This window comes from Phymastichus coffea, unplaced genomic scaffold (assembly GCF_024137745.1).
Source record: "Phymastichus coffea isolate CEN01 unplaced genomic scaffold, Cenicafe_Pcof_1.1 PCOF00008, whole genome shotgun sequence".
In the NCBI taxonomy this organism is placed as follows: Eukaryota; Metazoa; Arthropoda; class Insecta; order Hymenoptera; family Eulophidae; genus Phymastichus; species Phymastichus coffea.
Window position 1 is genome coordinate 1,154,525 of NW_026706819.1, and position 22,580 is coordinate 1,177,104.

The window sequence follows — 22,580 nt, forward strand, 5'->3', positions numbered from 1 at the left end:
AGCAGTCACCGATCTTCGTGACCGAGGCAGCGCAGCTGGTTCCACAGGTGCACCAATTATTTTGCTGAACAACAATTACGGCTGATCACCGTAATTGCACCGCAGGGTAGGTGCACCTCCCTTTTTCTGCGTGACAAAATACTTACGATAGTATTTTGTCAATCGCGACCGATATGAGTTAGCGTCGAGCGTTAGTTATTCGCGGTAAAATTTTGAAATCTCTCTCTCTTCTCGTATTATTGTAACAATTTGTAAATCGTATTCGCGTGCGTAAGTCTTTCGGCCTAACGAAGACTGTAGTTTTTTAGTCATAAAAGATCTTGATTTTATTTGCCTTATTACGTTATTTCGTTCCCTTTTAGTTTAACGGATCCGTCACCAGTTATTTTTTTAAACCGATTTCATCTAGGGAATAGTTGGAGTAAACATTAGGTCACTCATACCTAAGACAGATCAAGTGTCAAAGTCAGGTGACTTAAGGTGAGTTTAACTCTGTTGGAAAAGGAGATAGTGGAACGGAAGTATCAAACGTAAAGGCGAATACACGTATACTTATACGTGATGAACGGAGCGACGGTTAGCTCTGCATCGTGGGAGTTTATTCTTTAATAAACCCTTATTTATATCAGCTAATCCACCCCGTTATAATTCGTAGTGAGTCCGTAAAATATTATCAAAAATCATGATAAATATATTCTTTCAATGAAAGATTCATTGTAAAAATTTCTGATTGTGGTACCCTTGCAAGATCAAACCGCAGAATCGATTGCAGAGGCATTCATAACTAGATTAATATGCATTTTTAGCTCACGAAAAATTGTCCTTACTGATAGTGGAGCAAATTTTACGAGAAAATTATTAAAGTCTACAGCCCGTACATTTAAATTTACGAAAATAGAAACAATAGCTTTTACATCACTGTCAAATGTATTACTAGAAAGAGCTCATCATCCGCTTTGTGAATATCTAAAAAATTTTTGTACTTGTTATGTCGCGACTACGTAGCCGTGACGTGTATTTTTAAAATATGTATGATCATTCATTTATTAGTAAATATTATAGTGACAGGAACTTACCTGGGTTATTATTTCGAGTTAAGTTGGCTGTTTAGCTTTATCTTGATAAAGTATATATGAGGTCGGTCGGTAATGATGCACGAACACTCGATTCAAGTAATTATTTATTTATTCAATGACAGAAATGGTTTCTCAAAAATAACAGTAGGTGAATTATACGTTGTTCGGCTGTCGCGCGTCGCGAATCAGCCCGTAAGAACTTTAACAAATTTTAATGTTATTGAGTAGTCGCGCGTCGCGAATCAACTGCCGAATAGTCGAGTCTTCTGTTTTTATATTCACTCTTCGGCCCATATTAATGTGTTGAGTAATCAAAAAATCAAAATGTCGGGCGCCCCAGATTTTCGGACTACTCATCTTTTAATTTCGCTGAGTTTGTATTTTGTAAAAATGCCGTTCGTTGTTTATACATTATTTCGTTTTTTAATTGATTGCTGATGAAATCAAAATGAAGAAATAGTTACGTCTCGGGACGTAACACCTCCTTGGCTAGATCGTTGTATATCGGTGTGATATCAACGCAAAATAAACAGAGAGAAATGAGAGAGAGAAAAAAAAAATAAATAAATAAATAAGTAAATAAATGTGCGTTACTCTTAGTTATTCGGCAATCGATTGAATATGCTTTAATTTTACCTTAATAGTACTTTTAATGTTACGCGGACAATAATACTCCGTATCACGGTATAGTAGAGCTTCATTTCAGGGTTCGATATGTATATATATAACAGATTTGTGTTTTTAACTAATGTGATTCTAATGTGAAAATTGGGATATGTTGCTTCTTCCTGGTGGAAATTTCTTTAGGAGTAGGGACGGGGGATGTGGTGTTTAAGGTCTGATTCGTGAATGGGGTTATTGCTTGTGGGTTCTCATTTTTTTGTTTGTCTATTACTATTTCATCCAATGCATATTCTTCCTCTTTTGACGGAGTTTGGTTTCTCTGTTTGAGCAGCGGTTTGTTCAGTGCCACCAGTAATTGTGTTATTGAACTAAATATGGCTCCTAGCAAGTATGCAGAAATTCCATATATAGAGTGTAGAGTATAGCCTCTGATTATTACATTGATTAGACTTTTACCGCATTGAAATATAATGGCGGTCATTATGATGGCAGAACTTATAGAACCAAATTTAGTTAGTTTGGTGATGAATTTATTCCATGTGCTTCCAGCGATGTTGGTTAATGTTTGTTCTGTCAGTATTAGGTTTGATACTAATCCTCCCTCTACACTTTCGTCGCCTCGCATACTTCTCGCGATTACGTTGAGGAGTGATGCTTTCTCCATGGGAAAGAGGATATGATTTTGTAGTTTTTGTAGGTCTTCTTGGGAGTAGATCCCACTGGTTGCCAATGATTCTAGTTCCGTCGGTTTCCATGTTATTTTGGTGGTCGGTTTCAAGGTTAGAACTACGTTGGTTGTTCTTCTCGGAGTTGGTGTCAAATTTATCCATTCGTTTCCTATTTTGTAGTATTGGGGAATGATTGTGTTGCAGTTTATTTCTGTTCCTGTTTTCATTAAGATGTGTGTTTTTGGTGTGAGGTAAAATGTTTCCTTTCTTGAAATGACTGGAAGTTGCGAGAAACATTTGTCTGTATGAAGTAGTTGAACTTCTGTAGGCGTAAATTGTATAATATGTACGGCTTCCCCTGCCAGGCGAGCTATGTACCCGGGCTTCTCCATGATGTTGTACGCAAATTCATCTGGTGAGAGGGATGCCAGGGATAAAGAGTTATATAGGACTTTCCTTTCCAATTCACATTTTTGTTGCAATATATCTATATAGAGGCTTTTTATTTCGACCCTGAAATGCTTTTCTACATACACAAATTTGCTATTGAAGTACGTGAATAGATCATAGCTAAGTATCCCTTGCTTCGTTTGAATATCATTGTCGTACAAAATATTGAATTGGGTTCGTTCATATATAAAAAGTTTTGGATGTTCAGTTGTTATTAAGATTCTGTTGCAAAAACTCATGTTCCCTCTAGTTGACAATGCAAAGGATACTTCGTTCGTACTTATGCTAAAAATGGTTTCATGATCGGGTGAGCTTATTTTAGTGACCGTTCCCCTATACAGTATATCGTATTGATTTTTGAAACAGTCTTCGTGCGGTAGTAATGACCAAAAGGTGTAACCTCCTTCCATATCGATACAATGTTGGTCCGAAAACTTACATACTGTACCCGAATTTAATCTTAATCTATCGTTATTTAATTCGACTGCTGCATAGCTTTCTAACAAGCTTATTTTTATAAGTCCTTGTACGAGAACATCGCTCCACGTACCAAATCGGTCGGCGTAGGCTGCCCCTGAACAAGTTTTACCCTTAACGTTTCCTGCTAGATCTAAACCTACACTTTTTGTCGAGTTAATCCTTAGGTCGGCTATTGTGTGTGCGTTATCATATTTAAAAATACCCGTATCATGTATAGCTTTACAGTTGTTGTGTGATATTTCGTAAATGTATTCTTGGATTGCATTTTCGGTTGGGCCTAAATGACTAAACATACCGCAATGAAAAATTGTTCGCCTTATTTCTATTTTACATTGTATAATTTTCATTGATTTGAATTCCGTTTTTTGTAATAGTTCGATAGTGGCTTGTGTGTTATTTACTTGAATTTCTTGAAAATTGCATTCCCCTGCATCCAAGAGTGAGTATGTTGTAGTGGTAGGGTTCGTTGAGCCGCAATTGAAACCAATAAGTCCTTTGCTTGTTGAAAAGAAGGTGATTATGATTAAGATAGTCATTGATTGTTGCGCCATTGTGTTTCCTGGAAATAGAATAAGATTACTATGCTTGTTTTGCTACTCTTAATTTATTGGCATGAATTGTTTTTGGTTTTCCATTGTAATCGATTACAACACTGCCTTTTTCAGTTATTTTTAATACTTCAAAAGGTCCTAAATATTTATTTTTCTCTAATTTCCCCGGTTTTGGTTCTTTCATGAACCATACTTTATCTCCAATTTTTAAATTTACTGGATTTGTAAATCGGTCATAATAATTTTTTGATTTTTGTTTTGAGATTATTAGATTTTCTCTAGCCATGTGTGATATTATATTCATGTTTTTTATTAAATTCTCTAGGTATCCATTAAAAGTTGGTAATTGTTCGGATTTTTTTAATGGTACGCTAGATGGTAATTTAGCTGGAAAAGCAAAAACTAATTCATGTGGTGTGAAATTGTGACTAGTGTGTATGCTGGTGTTGTAATTGAATTGGGCCAACTCTAGGAGTTCGTCCCAATCACATTTTTTTGATGTAAATTGTTTGATGTATTCGCAAAGCGGATGGTTAGCCCTTTCGACAGATCCATTAGATTGAGGTGAAAATGACGTTGTTTCAATTTTTTCGAAATGAAATCTTTTGGCAATTTGCTTTAACATTTTGCTTCTAAAGTTTTGTGCTCTGTCCGTTAGTACTATTTTTGGAGTTCCGAAAGTACAAATAAACCTTTTTATAAAAGCTTCGCTTACAGCTTCCGCTGTTTGGTCTTTTAATGCTACTAATGTGATAAATTTTGAAAGTTGGTCTTGAATTGAAAGTATGTACCGATTATTACTTTTTGTAATATCGAATGGCCCCATTATATCCATGGCAACTTTATCAAAAGTTTTGAAAGGTGTATCTATTATAATCATTGGTTGTCATATTTTTTCCATCGAACTTTGGAACTAAATCTGCAACGTATTTAAGTGGTAAACGTAACGGTTGCGTCATTTTGTTGCCTGTTTTTATACCGTCGTTATCGACTTGTTCAAAGTTATTTGTTTGGATGATTGGATTATAGAGTGCTATTTGTCTGGTCGTTCCGTTCGTATCTATTGTACGTTCCGCGTCTTTGCAAATACTCTCTTCGTTACAAATACCACCAATGTCTGTGTATTCGTTATTATTAAATGAAAATTCGTAATTCTGATCAAGAGTAAAGTCCAAATCTAATAATGAATTTGAGTGTTCAAAATTTTGTGTTAATCGTTTAAGTGGATTTTCTACAGAGTTGTTTACGTCCAATGTATTAAATACTTGTACTTCTTGTACCGTGTTTTCGTTAGGTGTTACTATATTATTTAATGCTTTTTCCGTATTTTCCCTACTAATTCCTTTAGGAGGAGAGTGTACTAATTTCCTTGATCGTTTAAAAGGATCTATAACGGATGTGCTCGGTTGCACTATATCACTTTCCAACTCTGGTTTATTTTTTACCTGAAGCCGCGTCAGTCGTTTTGCTTCAATAGAGCTAGAGAGGTTTTTGTTACTTGTGACGAGAGCAAGCAGTACGCTTGCTCTTCGTCTGCCCTTCTTCTCTCTCTCCCTCTTATCGCTCGGCATGGCGACGTGGTCAGCGTTCGGCGCATATATTTATTGCGCCTAACCACTGGCCTTTATGTTTTTCCAGCCGCCGAAGATTGCCGAGCAAGATTGAGAGCGCCCGAAGAAACAAGAGCGCAGCGACTATGAGGTAGAGAGAGACAGAGAGAGAGAGAGAGAGACAGAGAGAGAGAGTGAGAAAGAGAGAGAGAGAGAGAAAGAGAGTATTAGGCCTATGCAGGGATTGGCAGGCGCGCAACGCGTGACCGATAAGCGACGCGTCGCGTGCCGCCTAACTAATAGGTCAAGGTAGGGAGAGGAGCGAGCGCCGCTGAGCGACTGCAAGATGCGCGCAAGAATTAGTGCGTGAGAGAGTCGCAGCCGAGCCTTACTAGAGTGAGGTAGTTCCCGAAAGAAAGTTGAGGAGAGAAGTTGGAAGTAGCAGCGCAATGAGAGAAGAAGTACACGAGCAGCAGTGACCAGACCAGGGCGAGCCGAGGCAACGTGTGGAGGCAACACCTGCAGCAGGGCATTCAGTGTCGCCCTCGCCGCCATGCACGGCATGACTTCCAGGGGATTCACCACGGGCTATGCCGAGGAAGACATCCAGCCAGCGGCCAGGTCAACTCCCCGTTGCCGGCTCATCGCCAAGGACAAAGGTCAGGTTATCTCTCTCCCCCGGTGTTTCTCTCTCTCATGGTGATGCGTGGCCGCGTAGGAACGATAGGTAGCCAGGCGATCACTTGCCGGCTACGCTCATCGTAATGCGGTAGAGAGGTTTCAACGTATTCTTTCCTTTGTAAGGAGGTAAATGGCCAAGGCGATTTAGTCGCCGGGCCATTCGTCCTCCCGCGTTAGTTTAAGTTGTTCTGTATATGTGCGCGTGATGTAAACGTTATTGTAACTGATTTTGTATTTGTTTGTCTGAATAGATTTAAGTTGTACGTTCCAAGCAAAGAAAATTATTTATTCGTTCGACCTATTCTCTCGTTCCCCGATTGTTAAAGAGCGTAAGTGCCTCTCTTACTCTCCCCTTAATAAATTAGTGACGTCAGTGCCGAATAAGGCGCTGCCCCCGTTACATACTCATTAAAATGTGATTTCATTTAGAATGTTATTTTATATAAAACAAACACCCATTTAGTACCGGAACCAATTTGTTATGTCGCGACTACGTAGCCGTGACGTGTATTTTTAAAATATGTATGATCATTCATTTATTAGTAAATATTATAGTGACAGGAACTTACCTGGGTTATTATTTCGAGTTAAGTTGGCTGTTTAGCTTTATCTTGATAAAGTATATATGAGGTCGGTCGGTAATGATGCACGAACACTCGATTCAAGTAATTATTTATTTATTCAATGACAGAAATGGTTTCTCAAAAATAACAGTAGGTGAATTATACGTTGTTCGGCTGTCGCGCGTCGCGAATCAGCCCGTAAGAACTTTAACAAATTTTAATGTTATTGAGTAGTCGCGCGTCGCGAATCAACTGCCGAATAGTCGAGTCTTCTGTTTTTATATTCACTCTTCGGCCCATATTAATGTGTTGAGTAATCAAAAAATCAAAATGTCGGGCGCCCCAGATTTTCGGACTACTCATCTTTTAATTTCGCTGAGTTTGTATTTTGTAAAAATGCCGTTCGTTGTTTATACATTATTTCGTTTTTCAATTGATTGCTGATGAAATCAAAATGAAGAAATAGTTACGTCTCGGGACGTAACAACTAAAAAAATTGTATGGGATAAGTTCATATAGTTAGCACAATTTCATTATAACTCAAGTGTACATAGTGCCAATAAGTTTACCCCACTTGAACTAGTTTTCGCTTACCCATCTCGATTGTCATCAAGGGTATCTTTGAAAATATGTATTTGAAAAACTTATAACCTTTAACAATTACTTATCACAATTAATTTCAAATATAAAAGAAATCGCTAATTTCACACAAGAAAATTTAATAGTCTCTAAAGAAAAATATTATGATCGTTTTATAAATCCAGAAAATTTTAATAAAGGAGACCAAGTTTGGCTCATTAAAGAACCAGAATCTTTAATGAAGAAAAGAATTGAAGTCCAGGACCTTCTAAAGTCCTAGATATCACTGAAAAAAACAATATCATTATTAATATAGATGGGAAAGCAAGTACCATTCATGCAAATGAATTAATTATGCATAAAAAGAAAAATTAAAATTTTTGTTGGTTTAGGCATTTACAATCATGATTTTTCAATTGTTTTTACTGGCTACAGCTTTTAAAATAACTATAGCAGTCATTGATTATGACTGCTATAGTTATTATTGAACTACGGGGAGTATGATTTCCACAATATACCTGTAAATTCTACCAACGTAGATATAGAACTGATACAAATAGCTGAATTCCGAGTAATTCCCATAAATCAATGCTAAATAGAAATACATCAAACAGTGTCTAACTACGGAATATTTGGACATCTAATACCCACACCGATAGGAGAATAAGGATATACTCGTATATATGAGATAAGTCATGAACAACATAAATTTACTCATGAAATGGAAATTTTTTAAATTTATACTATTGCAAACTTGAAAATAAATTTAAGAACAACAGAAAGTATTGATTTTGCGGATAATGCAAAGTAAATCTTGCTCTGGCGTTTTTTACGCTAATAGTTTTGGATCACGAAATAAGGTATTTGTTCATGGCTCAATCAAAATAACGCTGATTTAAAATAAAACTAGAATTAATTTAAATAATGATAAGTTAAGGTTAAATTCAGGAACAGTTTTTCAGATAAATTATGTATTGATATAGAGGGAGGTTTTATGTTTTGGGAAATTTTGCCACATGGAGAATGTTTTAGAAATTCATTTGATATTCTGTTTAGAAGAATAGCAATATAGTACTCTAGTTATTGTGATCACGAAGTCATCTACGTATTAAACTTTAGTGAGGTAACATTTGCCCTAACTGCTAGGGATAAAATAAAATATTGTAATAGAGAACTTATATGAACAGAGCACTTAAAATTATTAGTTATAGTTACCTTCGTTCCTAAATTTATACCAATTCAATAACTATATAGTTAATACTACGAGTAGCATAAACTTAGTTTTTTTATGTACGTATGTTAATTCAAAGCTTGTATATTTCGAGAAACACTCAAGAAGGCTATTTCATAACCTATATTCGAATCTAATAACAGAAAAATGTGAAGTTGAAAGAAAGGTAATCCAAAATTCAATATTATTTAATACCCCTTTCCCAAAGAATTTGCACACATCATGAAGAAACCTGGATATATTGCTAGAATTGTGGGAAATGTAGTACACCTGTTAAAATGTGTATCCAAACGGTCAAAATCATACATCTCAAAAAGTACTACAATGAACTTTCAGTCGTTTCGGGAAATGAACTATAACGGTCCTATCTATGAGCTAGTTTATTATATCACTGAATCACCGCAACCCGTCAAACGCATCTATCTGTTTACTCAAATCGACACATTAAACGGCGCCACCTCACCAATTATTCGATTGAATTAGTACAGGAGAACCAAATAAGGAGCGTGACGTCACGAAGTAATAGATATAGATATAATGATTTTTGTGATTGGAGAAAAATATGTTAATTAGATGTAATTTTGATATAACAAAGTATTTCTTATATAGATTTTAGTACGTAGATTTATAATATAGTAATACGAATCGCGTTTAATTATTAAATAATAATGAATTTTAATATGCAAACTTAATTTATTTATTACGCTAAAAATATGAATTATTAGAAAAATATAATTAATCCATATGTAAAATGAATAACTAAAGAACATGAGTAAGAATTGGTTTCATTAATAACAGTTTAATAATAACTGTTATTAATAAATAAACAATTAATAATTTATTTAAACAATAAGCTGTATATAAAACGAAAGCGTTCATTTTATACTTAATAATGACAGCTCTATAATTTATGAATCTTAGATAATTAATCTAATAATTGCGTTATAAGATTATAGAAAAAACCGTTACAAATATGAAAATTGGCTATAATTTAAATGTTATTAACTAATTTGGATATTTATTTTTGGAAATTGCTTCTAAAATTAATAAACGATAAAGTTATGTAAAAATTTAATAATTTTCTATTGCAAATATTGTAATATTACATTAATTAACTTTATTAATTAATAACTTTTGACGACACTATTTGCGATAATTATAAATTACACTAAATCAACAAATAACGAATTCTGTAAAGTTCACATCTGTTAAAAGCTCATTATTAATGTTTATTTACTTGTAAATTAAGAAAACTCATTTCTCAAAATTCGCGAATGTTTCTCGAATATTCGAAAACTTCTCGAAGAAAACGCTCCTGCTAAAATAGGCGGGAAAATTTGTGTATAAATACGCCCACTATTGCACAGACTGGCATTCACTTCTAGCCTTGCAAAGTGAGCGCATGAGTCTGAATAAACTTGGCTGATACCTAAGTTCTTTCTCTCATTGTGATTAACTGAGCAAGACTTTCCCTTTCCTATAATTCGAGCTCAACTTATAGAATATCTCGCGCTATAAGAAACTTGAGCCGAATTATATTCTATCCAAGGAAGACTTTAGCTTTGCTTATGGGACAATTTGCATCATAAGAAACTAGGGCATAGTTTGACTTTCCTGGAAACCACATTCATATTCGCATATATTTGATTTTTCAATTTATTATTATTAGCCTATATTTGATTTATCTATTTATTTTATTGACAAGTAGAGTAGATTTATTAGAAACGAATTCTTACTCATTAGCGCAACTAGATACGAGAGTACGAGTTATTTATAAGTGATACGAACATTATAGAACCCTGGTTTCTAATTTCGAGAACACACATTTTGAAAAACAAAAGGAATGTAAACTGCAATTGTACCAAATTATTATAAGAAAAAGTGGATAAAATTTACAGCCAGGCCAATTAAAATAATAGAACCTTATACTTTAAAACCTTATACAAAGATAGGATGAACTTTCGAATCTTATTGAATGACTAGCAACGAGGGACTTGTATTCTCAAGACGAACTAGATCAATTACAATAACAGATAATGTTCCATCGGAAACAAGCATCATTTCCAAACGTCATAGCAAAAGAGATCAGGGGAAGAAAAAACTGAAAGCATCTTCTCAGAAAACCTCTTTGAAACATCTAACAGAAAGCACATGCAACATGATCAGCGACAAACTAATCACGTATGGATCAATATCATCGCACATAGCGCGAAACTCAACACAATACCTTATCCAAACGTCGGATTTCGCGCTATGTGCGTATCCGGGGTCAAAAAGAGGGGTTTCCATTACAAAAAACACTTCGACCTTGAAATGACCTTCAAAATGAGGTTAAAGGTCAAAGGTTTTTGGTGCATTGGGTGGCCCACTCTATTCTGAACAAATTTTGTAGAGGTCATTTTTCGATATCTTAAAAATTAAAAAAACGCTTTTAGGCAGTTTTTCAAGCATTTGACCTTAAATCGACCTTCTCAAGGCCATGAAAAAAAATTTTAAAATACCGTTTTGGACGTAAAATTTCCCGCTCTTTCCGAATCCGGGGTCAAAAATGGGGGTTCCTATTTAAAAAAACAAAGTTGACCTTGAACATGACCTCCAAGGTCAAAGCCAAGGTCGTACGGATATGTCCCCCTCGAAGCCCAGCAACTTTTGTCTGAAGCAGTTTTTGATTAATCCATTATTTTGGATTCTAGAGGGGGTGTACGGGTGGTCTGGAACATCCTGTATTTATTTGTTTATATCTTTTTTTCTCTCTCTTTTCTCACAAATTTACTCCTTATAATAAACTTGGTCCCCGAGGCGTAACGTCGCGAGACATTTATAATTATTTTTAACATAAATATCTATTAGTATTTTAATATTAAAAAAAAACCATTTTATTTGATATGTTTATAATTATGAGCAAATTATTTTATAGGTTATTATTATTATTATTCTAACGTAAAGACGCTAAACACTTATAATATACCTCACTACAAATGTCTTAAATTCAATTACAATTATACCTATAAACTATAAATACATAATAATAATTATTAAATATCTCTATATACAACCTACGAAATCCACTAAAATTACGCGCAATTCATGAAAAAATAAATTACGAAGCTCCCAAGTATCTACATCAGGTCCATACTTTCCTAGATAATAAGAACTGCAAGTTAAGTGGTCACACTTCCTTAAAGTTCGCCAAATAGCCCAGTCCTGAAATTAACAATGGAAAAGAAAGAATATATATACAGACACACACACACATACACACACAAACACAATAAGTTCAAAGATAAATATATTAAATTAATTAAATAATATATTAAATGTACTTACACATATTCTAAGATGTTTTCTGGTCCCGAATTTAGGTGCAGCGAGTATAGGCAGAACTTTTCTGTTAGCACGTTTCACGGCACTGTTACGTCTTACGACGCATCCTTTTTGTAACAACTGCACACTCGTGAAATTCAAAGCTTCTAAAACTATTCGCACGTCAGCAGAAAGCTGACGAAACGCGAGGTAAATGACACTCCGAAATAAAGTTGTTACACCTTGCGACACATCCTCTTTTGTAACAAATGCATATTCAGGAAATTCAAAACTGCTAAAATATTCACACGTCAGCAGAAAGCTGACAAAACGCAAAACAAATAGCACTCCGAAATAAAGCCACCGAGCACAAGAATGTATATTCAGCAAAAAACAAAATGTCACAATTCAATACTGACCTGAAAATTAACATATAAAAAGCAATGAACATCATTACGAGTCAGTTGATCAGTAGTCAGTCAGTCAATAAGTACCTGTAAGACTCAACTCCGTACACACTGGTCCGACAATTGGTGATCATTTTACTTAATAAACTCACGACTGTTACAAAGCAATATCGTGCAAGTATTATTCAACAACCTATCCTATTCAATTCAACAAGCAGTTAGAGCCTGCTACACTCATACAATCCAACAAGCAGTTAGAGCCTGCTACATTTTATCCACAATTAAAAGCTACAATTATCAAGGTAGTACAATCATCAGACATACATTTCTACATATATTTATTATAAGTGAGACATATCTGACCACTAGTCAACATATTGGAACGTCTCATTCATTAGCTATTCGTAGTTGATGCACGAGACGTAACAGCACAATAATGTCGCTAAACTTCAAAATCAAAAAAAAAATATATATATAAAAAAACAAGTATATATATATATGTGAGTGTGTGTGTAAGGAAAACCTCTACGCTCCTTTCACTTCAGCTTTCACTTGCCCGTCTACATTTTTACGTAAAATTCGTTCATTATGAACGTTATTTTGAAGTTTTAGATAATTCCTCAGGTCCCCCTCCACCGTTGCCCACCACTACTCCCCTACCATTCTTTTCTGTGTCTTCAAAAGTTCAGTCTATATCTTAATTTAAAATAAATAACTTACGAGGTGTGTTCAAAAAGTAAGGTGAATTTTTAAATTGGGCAGGCTACGTATATTCGATCATCGATATTTTTTTTATTATGTGAGTATACATGTTCCTCAGATATGCTCACAGTTTCAGTCAGTTTGTCAGTTTACTATTTTTTTTTGCGAGACAGAAACGTTAGACGTCTTTTTTGTGCTCGGCAATTTTCTGCTGCCGAAAACAATGCATCAAAGAGTTTGCATAAAACTTTGTGTAAAAAATGGAATTAAGTGCTCCAAAACATTTGAAATGTTGACAGTGGCATACGGTTAGTCTGCTTTAAGTTAAAAAAATGTTTACAAGTGTTATAAGCTCTTTCAAGATGGCCGAGAAGACATCGACGACGAAACCTCGCTCTGGACGTCCCAAAACAACTGATGAAAGTATTGAAGAAGTGAAACAAATGGTGTTAAAAATCGTCGAATCACTATTAGAGAAGTGGCTGAAGACGTCAGCATCTTTGTTGGCTCGTGCCATGCAATTTTTTCCGAAGTTTTGGGAATAAAACGTGTACTAGCAAAATTTGTTCCGAAACTGTTTAATTTTGAACAAAAGGATCGTCGAAGGAGCGTTGCTCAAGAGCTGTTAAACGATATTAATGATGATACTAATATACTTAAAGGAGTCATAACTGGTGACGAATCATAGCGTTGAAACTAAAGCCCAATCGTCCCCATGGAAGACTCCAGAAGAGCCAAGACAAAAAAAGCACGTCAAGTTCGATCAAATGTCAAGGTTTTGCTCGCTGTTTCTTTGATTATCGTGGCGTAGTACATCAAGAGTTCTTACTATAAGATCGTACGGTCAATAAAGAGTATTACCTTGAAGTTATGATCGTTTGCGAGAGGCGATACGTAAGAAACGTCCGTAACTTTGGAAAAACAATTCGTGAATTTTGCATCACAATAATGCACCTGCTCATTCATCATTGCTTGTGAGAGATTTATAGACCAAAACCAACATCACAGTTATGCCTGAGCCTCCATATTTTCCATTCTATTATATCACCGGATTTAGCTTCTAATTCTTTTTAGATTAGAATTCGGATGCTGACGTCTTCAGCCACTTCTCTAATAGTGATTCGATGATTTTTTAACACCGTTTGTACCACTTCGTCAACTTTTTCATCAGTTATTGAAGTGTTGGGGCGTCCAGAGCGAGGTTCTTCGTCAGTATCTTCTCGGCCATCTTGAAAGAGCTTATACAACTTGTGAACATTTTTTTGACTTAAAGTAGAGTCACCGTATACCACTGGTAATATTTCAAGTATTTTGAAGGACTTCATTCCATTTTTTACACAAAATAATATTATTCGTGCCACGGTAGTAGATTCGATTAATCGATCCGTTCGCGATTCGGTACACTCGCGATGCTAGAGCGAACGACTAAGATAGAGAGAGGGCGCACGAGAGTTTAAAAGTTTTTATAAGCCTCAGCTGTTACTTAGATAATACCGCCAAATAGATTTCACTGTGTTTCACCGTTTTCAATAAAAAGTTTTCTTAGAATTTTTGATACGTGTGTAAGTGTTAACGAGGAAGTAATCAAACGCAGCAGTATCACAGCAGCAAGCGAGCAGCAGAATTTGTTGGAGCAACAATTGTTCGTGAGCGAGGTAGCACAGCTTGTTCCCGCAGGAGCACCTTTGACTTTACTGGATAAACAATTACGGCTGATCATACGTTTACGTCTTTCGAAGACTGTAAATTTTCTAATCATAAACGATATTAATTTTATTCGCCGCATTACGTCATTTCGTTTCCAAGTAGTTTAACGGATCTATTACGGATTAAATTTTAAACTGATTTTATCTAGGGGATTAGGTAGAATAAGCATTAGGTTACTCACACTTAAGATAGATCGAGTGTCACAAGTCAGGTGACTTAAGGTGAGTTCAACTTTGTTGAAAAGAAGATACTGAAACGACAGTATCAAACGTAACTGCCAATACACGTGTACTCATACTTATTTAACGGAGCAGCGGTTAGCTCTGCATTGTGGGAGTTTGTGCTTTAATAAATTCTTATTTTACTAGCTAATACACCCCGTTACATTCGTTATAATATTGTTCGTGTTTTAACACTGCTTGAAAACTCCAAGTTTTTGTGTTTTACTTTTCATCCGTGTTAGAGATCGTGTTTAAGCGGCAGGCTAATAGTAAAATCACTGGAATTAAATACTTTCTATTATTTCTCATGTAACACTAAGTGCAGTACTTTTACTGATCTTTATTATTACTTTGTCTTCTAGAAATTCAATTATATTTACCCATTTCGTTATAAGAATAAGTTTATAATATTATTCATGATTTCCTAGTTAACTTATAAGTTATTGAAAATGTCAGCATATAGAATTCTATGTAAAGGAAAAATCGATTCCTTTTATAATACCTGCGGTAAATTTGAGGTAGTTCGACTTCGTCGATCAATCACTGATATCATTAAAGATCAGTTTGAAGAATGTTACGAGACACCTATGAAGAATTTAGACAAACCATTAGTTCCTAAATATATTTGTGAAGACTGTCGCCGAAGTTTGAAAAACTGGAATAAAACTAAAACCGAAGTTGTTCTTCAACCAACAATATGGCGTGAACCTAGAAATCACCATAATGACTGTTACTTTTGTAAATTTGATACTTTAAGTTTTAATCATAATAAAAAAACTTCTCTTCTTTATTCGTAAGTTTCTAGTGTAACAACAGCTCAGATCTGTACCAGAAATAAAAAAAAATTCTGATTCTCAGATTTTATGCAAACTCTTTGATGCATTGTTTTCGGCAGCAGAAAATCGCAGAGCACAGAAAACACGTCTAACGTTTCTGTCTCGCAAAAAAAATAGTAAACTGACAAACTGGCTGAAACTGTGAGCATATCTGAGGAACATGTATACCAACATAATAAAAAATATATCGATGATCGAATCTACGTAGCCTGTCCAATTTAAAAATTCACCTTACTTTTTGAACATACTTCGTAGTTACAATTCCAGCAATAGATAATTCCATTATATATAATATATATATATATATAATATATATTATATATTATATATTATAGTTATAATTATATATATTATATATTCCATTATATTATATATTATTATAGTTCCATTATATATTATAGTTATAATTCCAGCAATACAGCAATTTCAATGGTGAAACAACATTTGAAATACTCGTTGATTTGAATTTGTAATACTAGTTTAAAATTTAATTTTATGAATAAGAGGGTTCGTGATAAATCTAGAACTGTTGAGTTCAAGCGAGAATGTCTCAAGTATGACACAACTAGTTGGAAATTTATGCTCAACAAATTAGACAATCTAACGCCGATATACTATCATCAATCAAAGATTAAAAATGATAGAAATATCGATCGACACAGAAAACGCAAACATCACTTGAAAAGTATTAATGTAAAGTACGCTAACATCAGGCTATCAGCAGGCTTCGTGAGCTGCCGCGCAGATCACATAATCCCTGAGCCGACATTGTCTTTGAGCGGAAGTGGACAAAAACAACTTTTCAGGCCTAATACTGAAGCGACTAGATTTAATTAACAGTCTATCGCATGGAAAAGTCAAATTTCGATGAATCTATAATCTATAACGTGAGACATTAGAAGGATAGTCAGAGAAAGGAAGATGGCGGTGAAGGCAACGCGAGCACAGATTTAATTTGGCTCGAGAACATATGAAACGGGGCTGACCTCATGAAAGAACGTAAACTTTTGTCGATGTCGGAGCTGCTAATAGGAGCTGCTAACTAACTAAGTTTAGGACGAGGTGATTGACATGCGTTTGTGCAAAAGAAGCACTGTCAAATCGCTTTTCTTATCGGGTCGAACTACGGAGTGGCAAAGCTGATGGCACAGATGGCAAGACCGTCAGTCCTGCAGGACCTAGAATGGAATCGGATGGAGCCGTTAGTGGAACGCATGGTATCGAAGAAATTCTCAGCGCAGATAAATCTAATTGTACATATGATTGAAGTTCAAGGTGCAAGAACGAAAAAGTGTACACCTGCAGCTATCTATGGCGGAAAAGAGCAAATAGCATACGGCTTTCAGTGCACTGATGCGGCCTGTGAAAATGCAACTAAATGATCTTCGAGTTAGTGAATGCACCCGCAACATTTATACGTCTGATGAATACGTTGTTTGGTTCCGAATACGAGCCACACGCGTTAGAGTACTTGAGTTATGTGATTATGGTAAATGAGAAATGCCTTATTTAAAAGATTTTCTAACAGATGATTGATGATGATTTGAAAATCACATTACAAAGGGCGAATTTCGATATTCAAGTATTAGGTTCTTAGATTACCTGTTAGATAGTGGAGGTTTGTATCTAGAATCATGTCGTGTCCGAAGTACCAGCAGTACAAGTTTGAGCATCGTATATACCACGACAAAGTCGACGTCATTTTCAATAACCCCTATTCTGTAGACCACCTCATTAATGGCGCGTTCCCGAGACTCGTATACCGTATAACTTCTGTAGCCGCTCGACTACATTCAGGACCTCAGCCAGGTTCTCACGATCCTTTTCTGAATTCTTGGACGACTTACGACGAGTCTCTGATCCTTCTGATCAGATCTTGCATCAACTGTGCCACTTCACTGATGACCTTGAACCTGACGCCGTCTGTGGTCTCCATCTCTATTTCATTAACATCGAGGCTGGTATGGTCTAGCTGGTGACTTTGGGTCCTTTGTTGGCCCTTGCTGGAGCGGCGTGCATTATCTCCTCGAAGACTTGTATTGACCGAGATACGTTATTTTGTATGAGCTGCGATGCCCACTCGTCCAATTTTTCCTTTCGTGTCGCCATTTTCGATGCCGCTGGGTATAAGAGGCGCTTGTTATTTTTGGCCTAATCGACACTAGACGTCTCCTATTACCCCAAGTGGGAGCAAACGCTAAATGAAATCTTTCGGCTTTTCAATTTAATGTGCGCCTTAGCGATCTTTTTGCTAACCTTGAACGCGGAGCTCGTGAGTACGACCTTATTTCTGCCACAAATTATACAATGTAGCCTATCTATCGCCCGGCATCAGCTGTTTGCTGGCCCGGCCGTTCTAGTCTCAATTGTGCGCACTCTTTGCTAGTCCAGTTCGCTTAGTCTATTGTAGCAACATCGAACATGCCAGTTCTCAAATTAATAAAAAAAAAAAAAATAATGTACAATTAAACTCCGCAATAGCACTCACGGGAAAACAATTAAATACAATAAAATATTTTTCGTATGTAAAAATAAAAAATTTTGTATAAATAAAAGAAACAAACAAAAAATATCACGCGTATTTATTGCAGCGGATTTTCTAAAAAATTAATCTAAATTAAAATTTTGGCTCGTAGCATGCAGCAAAAAAAAATAAATCTCGATAAATTAACACGTCAACAAAAAAATTAAAAAATAATAAAAAACAATTTTTTTCAAACCGCTAGTATCACTAATTTTCGCTTAGAAAAATTTCCTCGTAAAAATCAGAAATTAGCAATAAAAGTTAAAATTCCAATCCCTTGTGTGGATTGGGCCTAAAGTCGCCGCTCGGTGTGTGCCGGCCTTAAGCCCTTAGCTCGCTACTTATTATGCGCGCAGCTTTACAAAAAACAAATTTCGGCTGTTCGCACTTCTAGCCGCGCTAGCCGTTACTGCAATCTTTTCCTTGGACTATGTCGCCTACTATTATTGCTCTCGACCGGAAAGCATATGTATTATACACACTTGTATATAATGCGACAGAGTCAATACTTTGGAGTGAGCCTGTCTTTCGCTCCGATCTCCGCGCGTTAACTCACTCTCACCTGAACCAAAACATAAACAAAGCGTGAGCTTCTTTCTCCGCGCACGCGATTCTCGGCAAAAATACTTTGTTTTGAGAATTTTCTCGACTTTCTCGGCGGTGTGGGTTTTACTGACCGTAGGGCGCCATGTAACGGGGTGAATATTGGGTGAAATTCACCCGCCGTCAGCTATTTATTTAAATGTTTTTCATTGCCGAGTTTACGCCAACTCGGAGTCCAGCAGCTTGTTCTGGCTAGCTAAGTGTGCTGAAAGTCGTGAAAAGAGGAAAGTTAGGTAAATCGAGCCAACATGTGCTACACAAAGAACAACTTAGAATCTGGTACAAAAAACGTATATATTGTCTCAAATGAAATCAGATAACAAAGGAAAGTGTGGCCGAGAGATTTGTTCGCAATAACAATGAAGATAATAAACTTAACAAACTAAATCTGATTGAGAGAGGGAAACAATTCAATGCGGACTAAGGGCAGAAATTTCGCTATTCGCAACGCGTTACATTTATCAAATCGCGAAATTTACTTGTGCAATGGGTCACGATAACTAGCCGTGACTCTAAACATCTCCTGGGAGAAGGTGTGTATCTGGCACGTCAGCAAAGATCTGCCTGGATGTGATGCCGTGGCTTCGAGCGCCGGCTGGTCGTTCGATCGTCAGAAGCCGCCTTTTGCTGGATGACGTCGGCTCTGCTGCTGACACTTGCTGGCTCTGCTGCCGACGATGATGCCTCTGCTTAGTTACTGTTGCAGTTGTTACTCTTACTGTTGATGTCTCCCTCGAAATCTCTCACTCACAACGAACTTTTAATTTTGTATGTTTTTCCGAGGTTAGTAAATGTGTCCGATCGAATGAGCGCGTCAGCTATACTGACTATGTCGGTTTACTCTCTTTTTCTTCTATAATCGATGCACTCAACGATAGTCGATTGCGCTTCTGCGCACGCGCCGCGATTTGGAGCTCAACAGGCTGAGACTCCAGAAATATTATATTTATTAATTGCGCAGTCCGTTACATTTTATACAATATTGCTCACTTTTTTTAGATTGATTCTGAATTATTTTTTATAAAAATAAGTACGAAAAAAGTATAATGTTCAATGATAAAAATAAAGGTTCCAAACCTCGCTGTTGGAACTATACGTAGTAGTTGTATTTTTATACTACAAATAATGCACAGTGTAATCCATAATTAATTATTAATTAAAACCTGTAGAATATTAGAAAACTTTTTTTGGGGGAAATTTTTTAATTCTGGATGTTAGTTTGGAAGATAATTTTGATAACATCAACTTTATTTTAGTATTCTATTAGGAAAAATATTTTTCGTACTATTTTTGACTTGTTTAAAATATTTTTTATAAAAACAGGCATAGAAATGGTAGAATCGTCTATAAAAAAATAAAGATTACAAGCCTTATGGTCAAAACTGTATGAACTAATTGTATATGTATATGAGAAGTGAAATAAAATTTATTTCTTTGTAAAATATTATAACGGGGTAAGCCCGGTTTACCCCGTTAACATAACAGAAAGCGTTAAATACGAAAGGCACAAATACAGCTGGAAACCTAGGGTAGATTTGCGTCGTCTACTGGATGGCTGAAACGGCGTGGATTCGCTGTGACAGTTGAAAAGCGCGAATTTCGATGGTACGTTAATAAAGATCGGCGCAAAAAGATAAGGCATTCGAAATAAAACAACAACGTATGCGCAGATCGGTAATCGACAAAGATTCTTTAATAAAGGAGCATTAAGACAAGCGGGGCGAGAGAGAGAGAAAGAGAACTATCGGGTCGGTACTTACAAATTGTGCGTTAACGCAAGTATTCGAGTTATGTTTGTCGAGGACTTCGTTGTGAGTATCCACGCAGGATTAAATACGCACGTACGGTCTTCTCCTAAAGCGCAGGTGTGATGTCTCATGTGATAAATCGTCTCTTACTACACCACTGATTCACTGCCACTACACCCCTGAATCATCTTTTTCGTGCTTGACACCGATGCGTCGTCGCAACAATAGTCACTCTGAAGCTCTAACTCAGAATTCGTACTTGAACAGATAACTTCCTTCCCTTCTCTTTGTAGCCGGTGTGTCGTGGAAAAAAGGACAAACAAAAAACACAGACGTCAGCTCGTCATCGTATCGAAAAAGCTACTCTGCCGCTTCGCAAGCTCGCTTTCGCATTTTCGTCTCGTATCAACCAATCAGCATGAGCGGCTAGTCGCTATGACGCGGCTATCCTTGTCTCTCTCTTTTCGTCTTACTCGCGCAAGTCAAGTGAGTTCCTGCGTATTCGCATGTCTCTCCACTCTCACTTATCTCATGTAGAAACATGAGTATAAATATACAGGGATTAATATAACTACAATAAATTGTTTGATATAATCAAATTGAAGTGAAAAGTGGAAACATCGATGGAACCGTGTTATTCAATCAAGTGGGGATTACTTTGAAGGATGCCACCCACGAGATAATAAAGAATAACGCTAGCACGAATATATAAAGGAATATATACGAATATATTCCACATATACAGACGATAACATCATACATATGTAACTTTATCTTCTTTCCTTAATTTTTAATGAATAATAATTCAACAAATATTTATTGTCTACATTTAAAATACATAAATCTTACAAAATAACCAAGATTGAAGCCTAAGATGGTAAAAACAAAGACTATAGTGAAAAAACAAAAATGTTCAAAAAAGTGCAAACAAAACTTCTTTTTAAGGAAACAATATTTAAATTTTCAACTAACCTGTTGCCTGTAAATTTTATAATATCTTTCTCATTGAGTATAAAGGCAGAATCTTTATAACCCCATCCATTCCATTTGAGAAGTTCTTGTCTGTAAATAAAAATTATTTGAATGTAATTTATTTGAAGAATTACAAGATGAAATGTATAAAATGTTTGTTCAAATAACTAACAAAAATAGTTCAAGGCACCTTTTTATAATTTAAGCGATGAGTTCAGAGCTCAGACGAAATTATAAAACACAATGTCTTGTTAGAATTTTAAGAATCTTCTCAAACCGGTTATAAGAAGGTAATAAAATCATACAATGAATAATTATAATATCAATACATTAGACAATATTTTACGAAGATTATATTAATATGTAGGGGGCTTGTTAAGTATAGGTTGGAAAAATATAATTCCATATTAATAGTTGAAATATTATTAAATGAGACTGTATTATCTTATGTAAACTTCATATTTTTGTTTTATTTATTTAAATTATTAAAAATATTAAATATTTAGTTATTTATTTGATATTTTTACCAAGATATAAAATTTTGCATCTCTTTGGTTCATTTTATTAAATCTCGATAACAACGATTCCATTTAATGAACAATTAATCATTTTGAATTTCTAATTCATTTTACTCTTGTAACAAATAACCTCATGATTATTCATACTCATAGATAGCTAAAACAAATACATAGACAGCTTAAGACATTTCTCTACTTTTTATTTTCACTTCAATTATATAAATAAAAAAAGAGAGGTACAAATGCTTCAATAACTCTTGTGCCGCGTGAAGATATCAATTGAATATATGAAAGAAAATCAGGACTACATGCAAGTGAAAAGGAAAATAAATTGAAAGAATACATTAGCGTATTAGTAACAATTAATAATAATAATAATAATAATGCACTTTGTACACGTGGAAGAGGAGGACGACACGACACAACAATACGAACCAGAGCCTACTGAACCTACCAAGACGACAGAGGACGGACAGCGTGTCGAACGGCGGCAGCAGGGTGAGCTACGCCTCTGCCGCTGACAGCCAAGAACCGACGACAGAACAAACATCCACAATGACAAATGATACCACACGAGACATGATGG

General features: G+C 35.6%; 1 protein-coding gene across 3 annotated transcripts in view; it reads right to left on the minus strand.

The window, feature by feature from the left end:
• Positions 1–22,580, minus strand: part of LOC131669972 (alkyldihydroxyacetonephosphate synthase) — a 547,494-nt gene that overhangs the window by 202,814 nt on the left and 322,100 nt on the right. For all 3 annotated transcript variants that reach the window (XM_058945216.1, XM_058945234.1, XM_058945225.1), the window contains one exon: positions 21,477–21,566. In XM_058945216.1, coding sequence (XP_058801199.1) covers positions 21,477–21,566 — 90 coding nt within the window. The remainder of the gene's footprint in view (positions 1–21,476; positions 21,567–22,580) is intronic.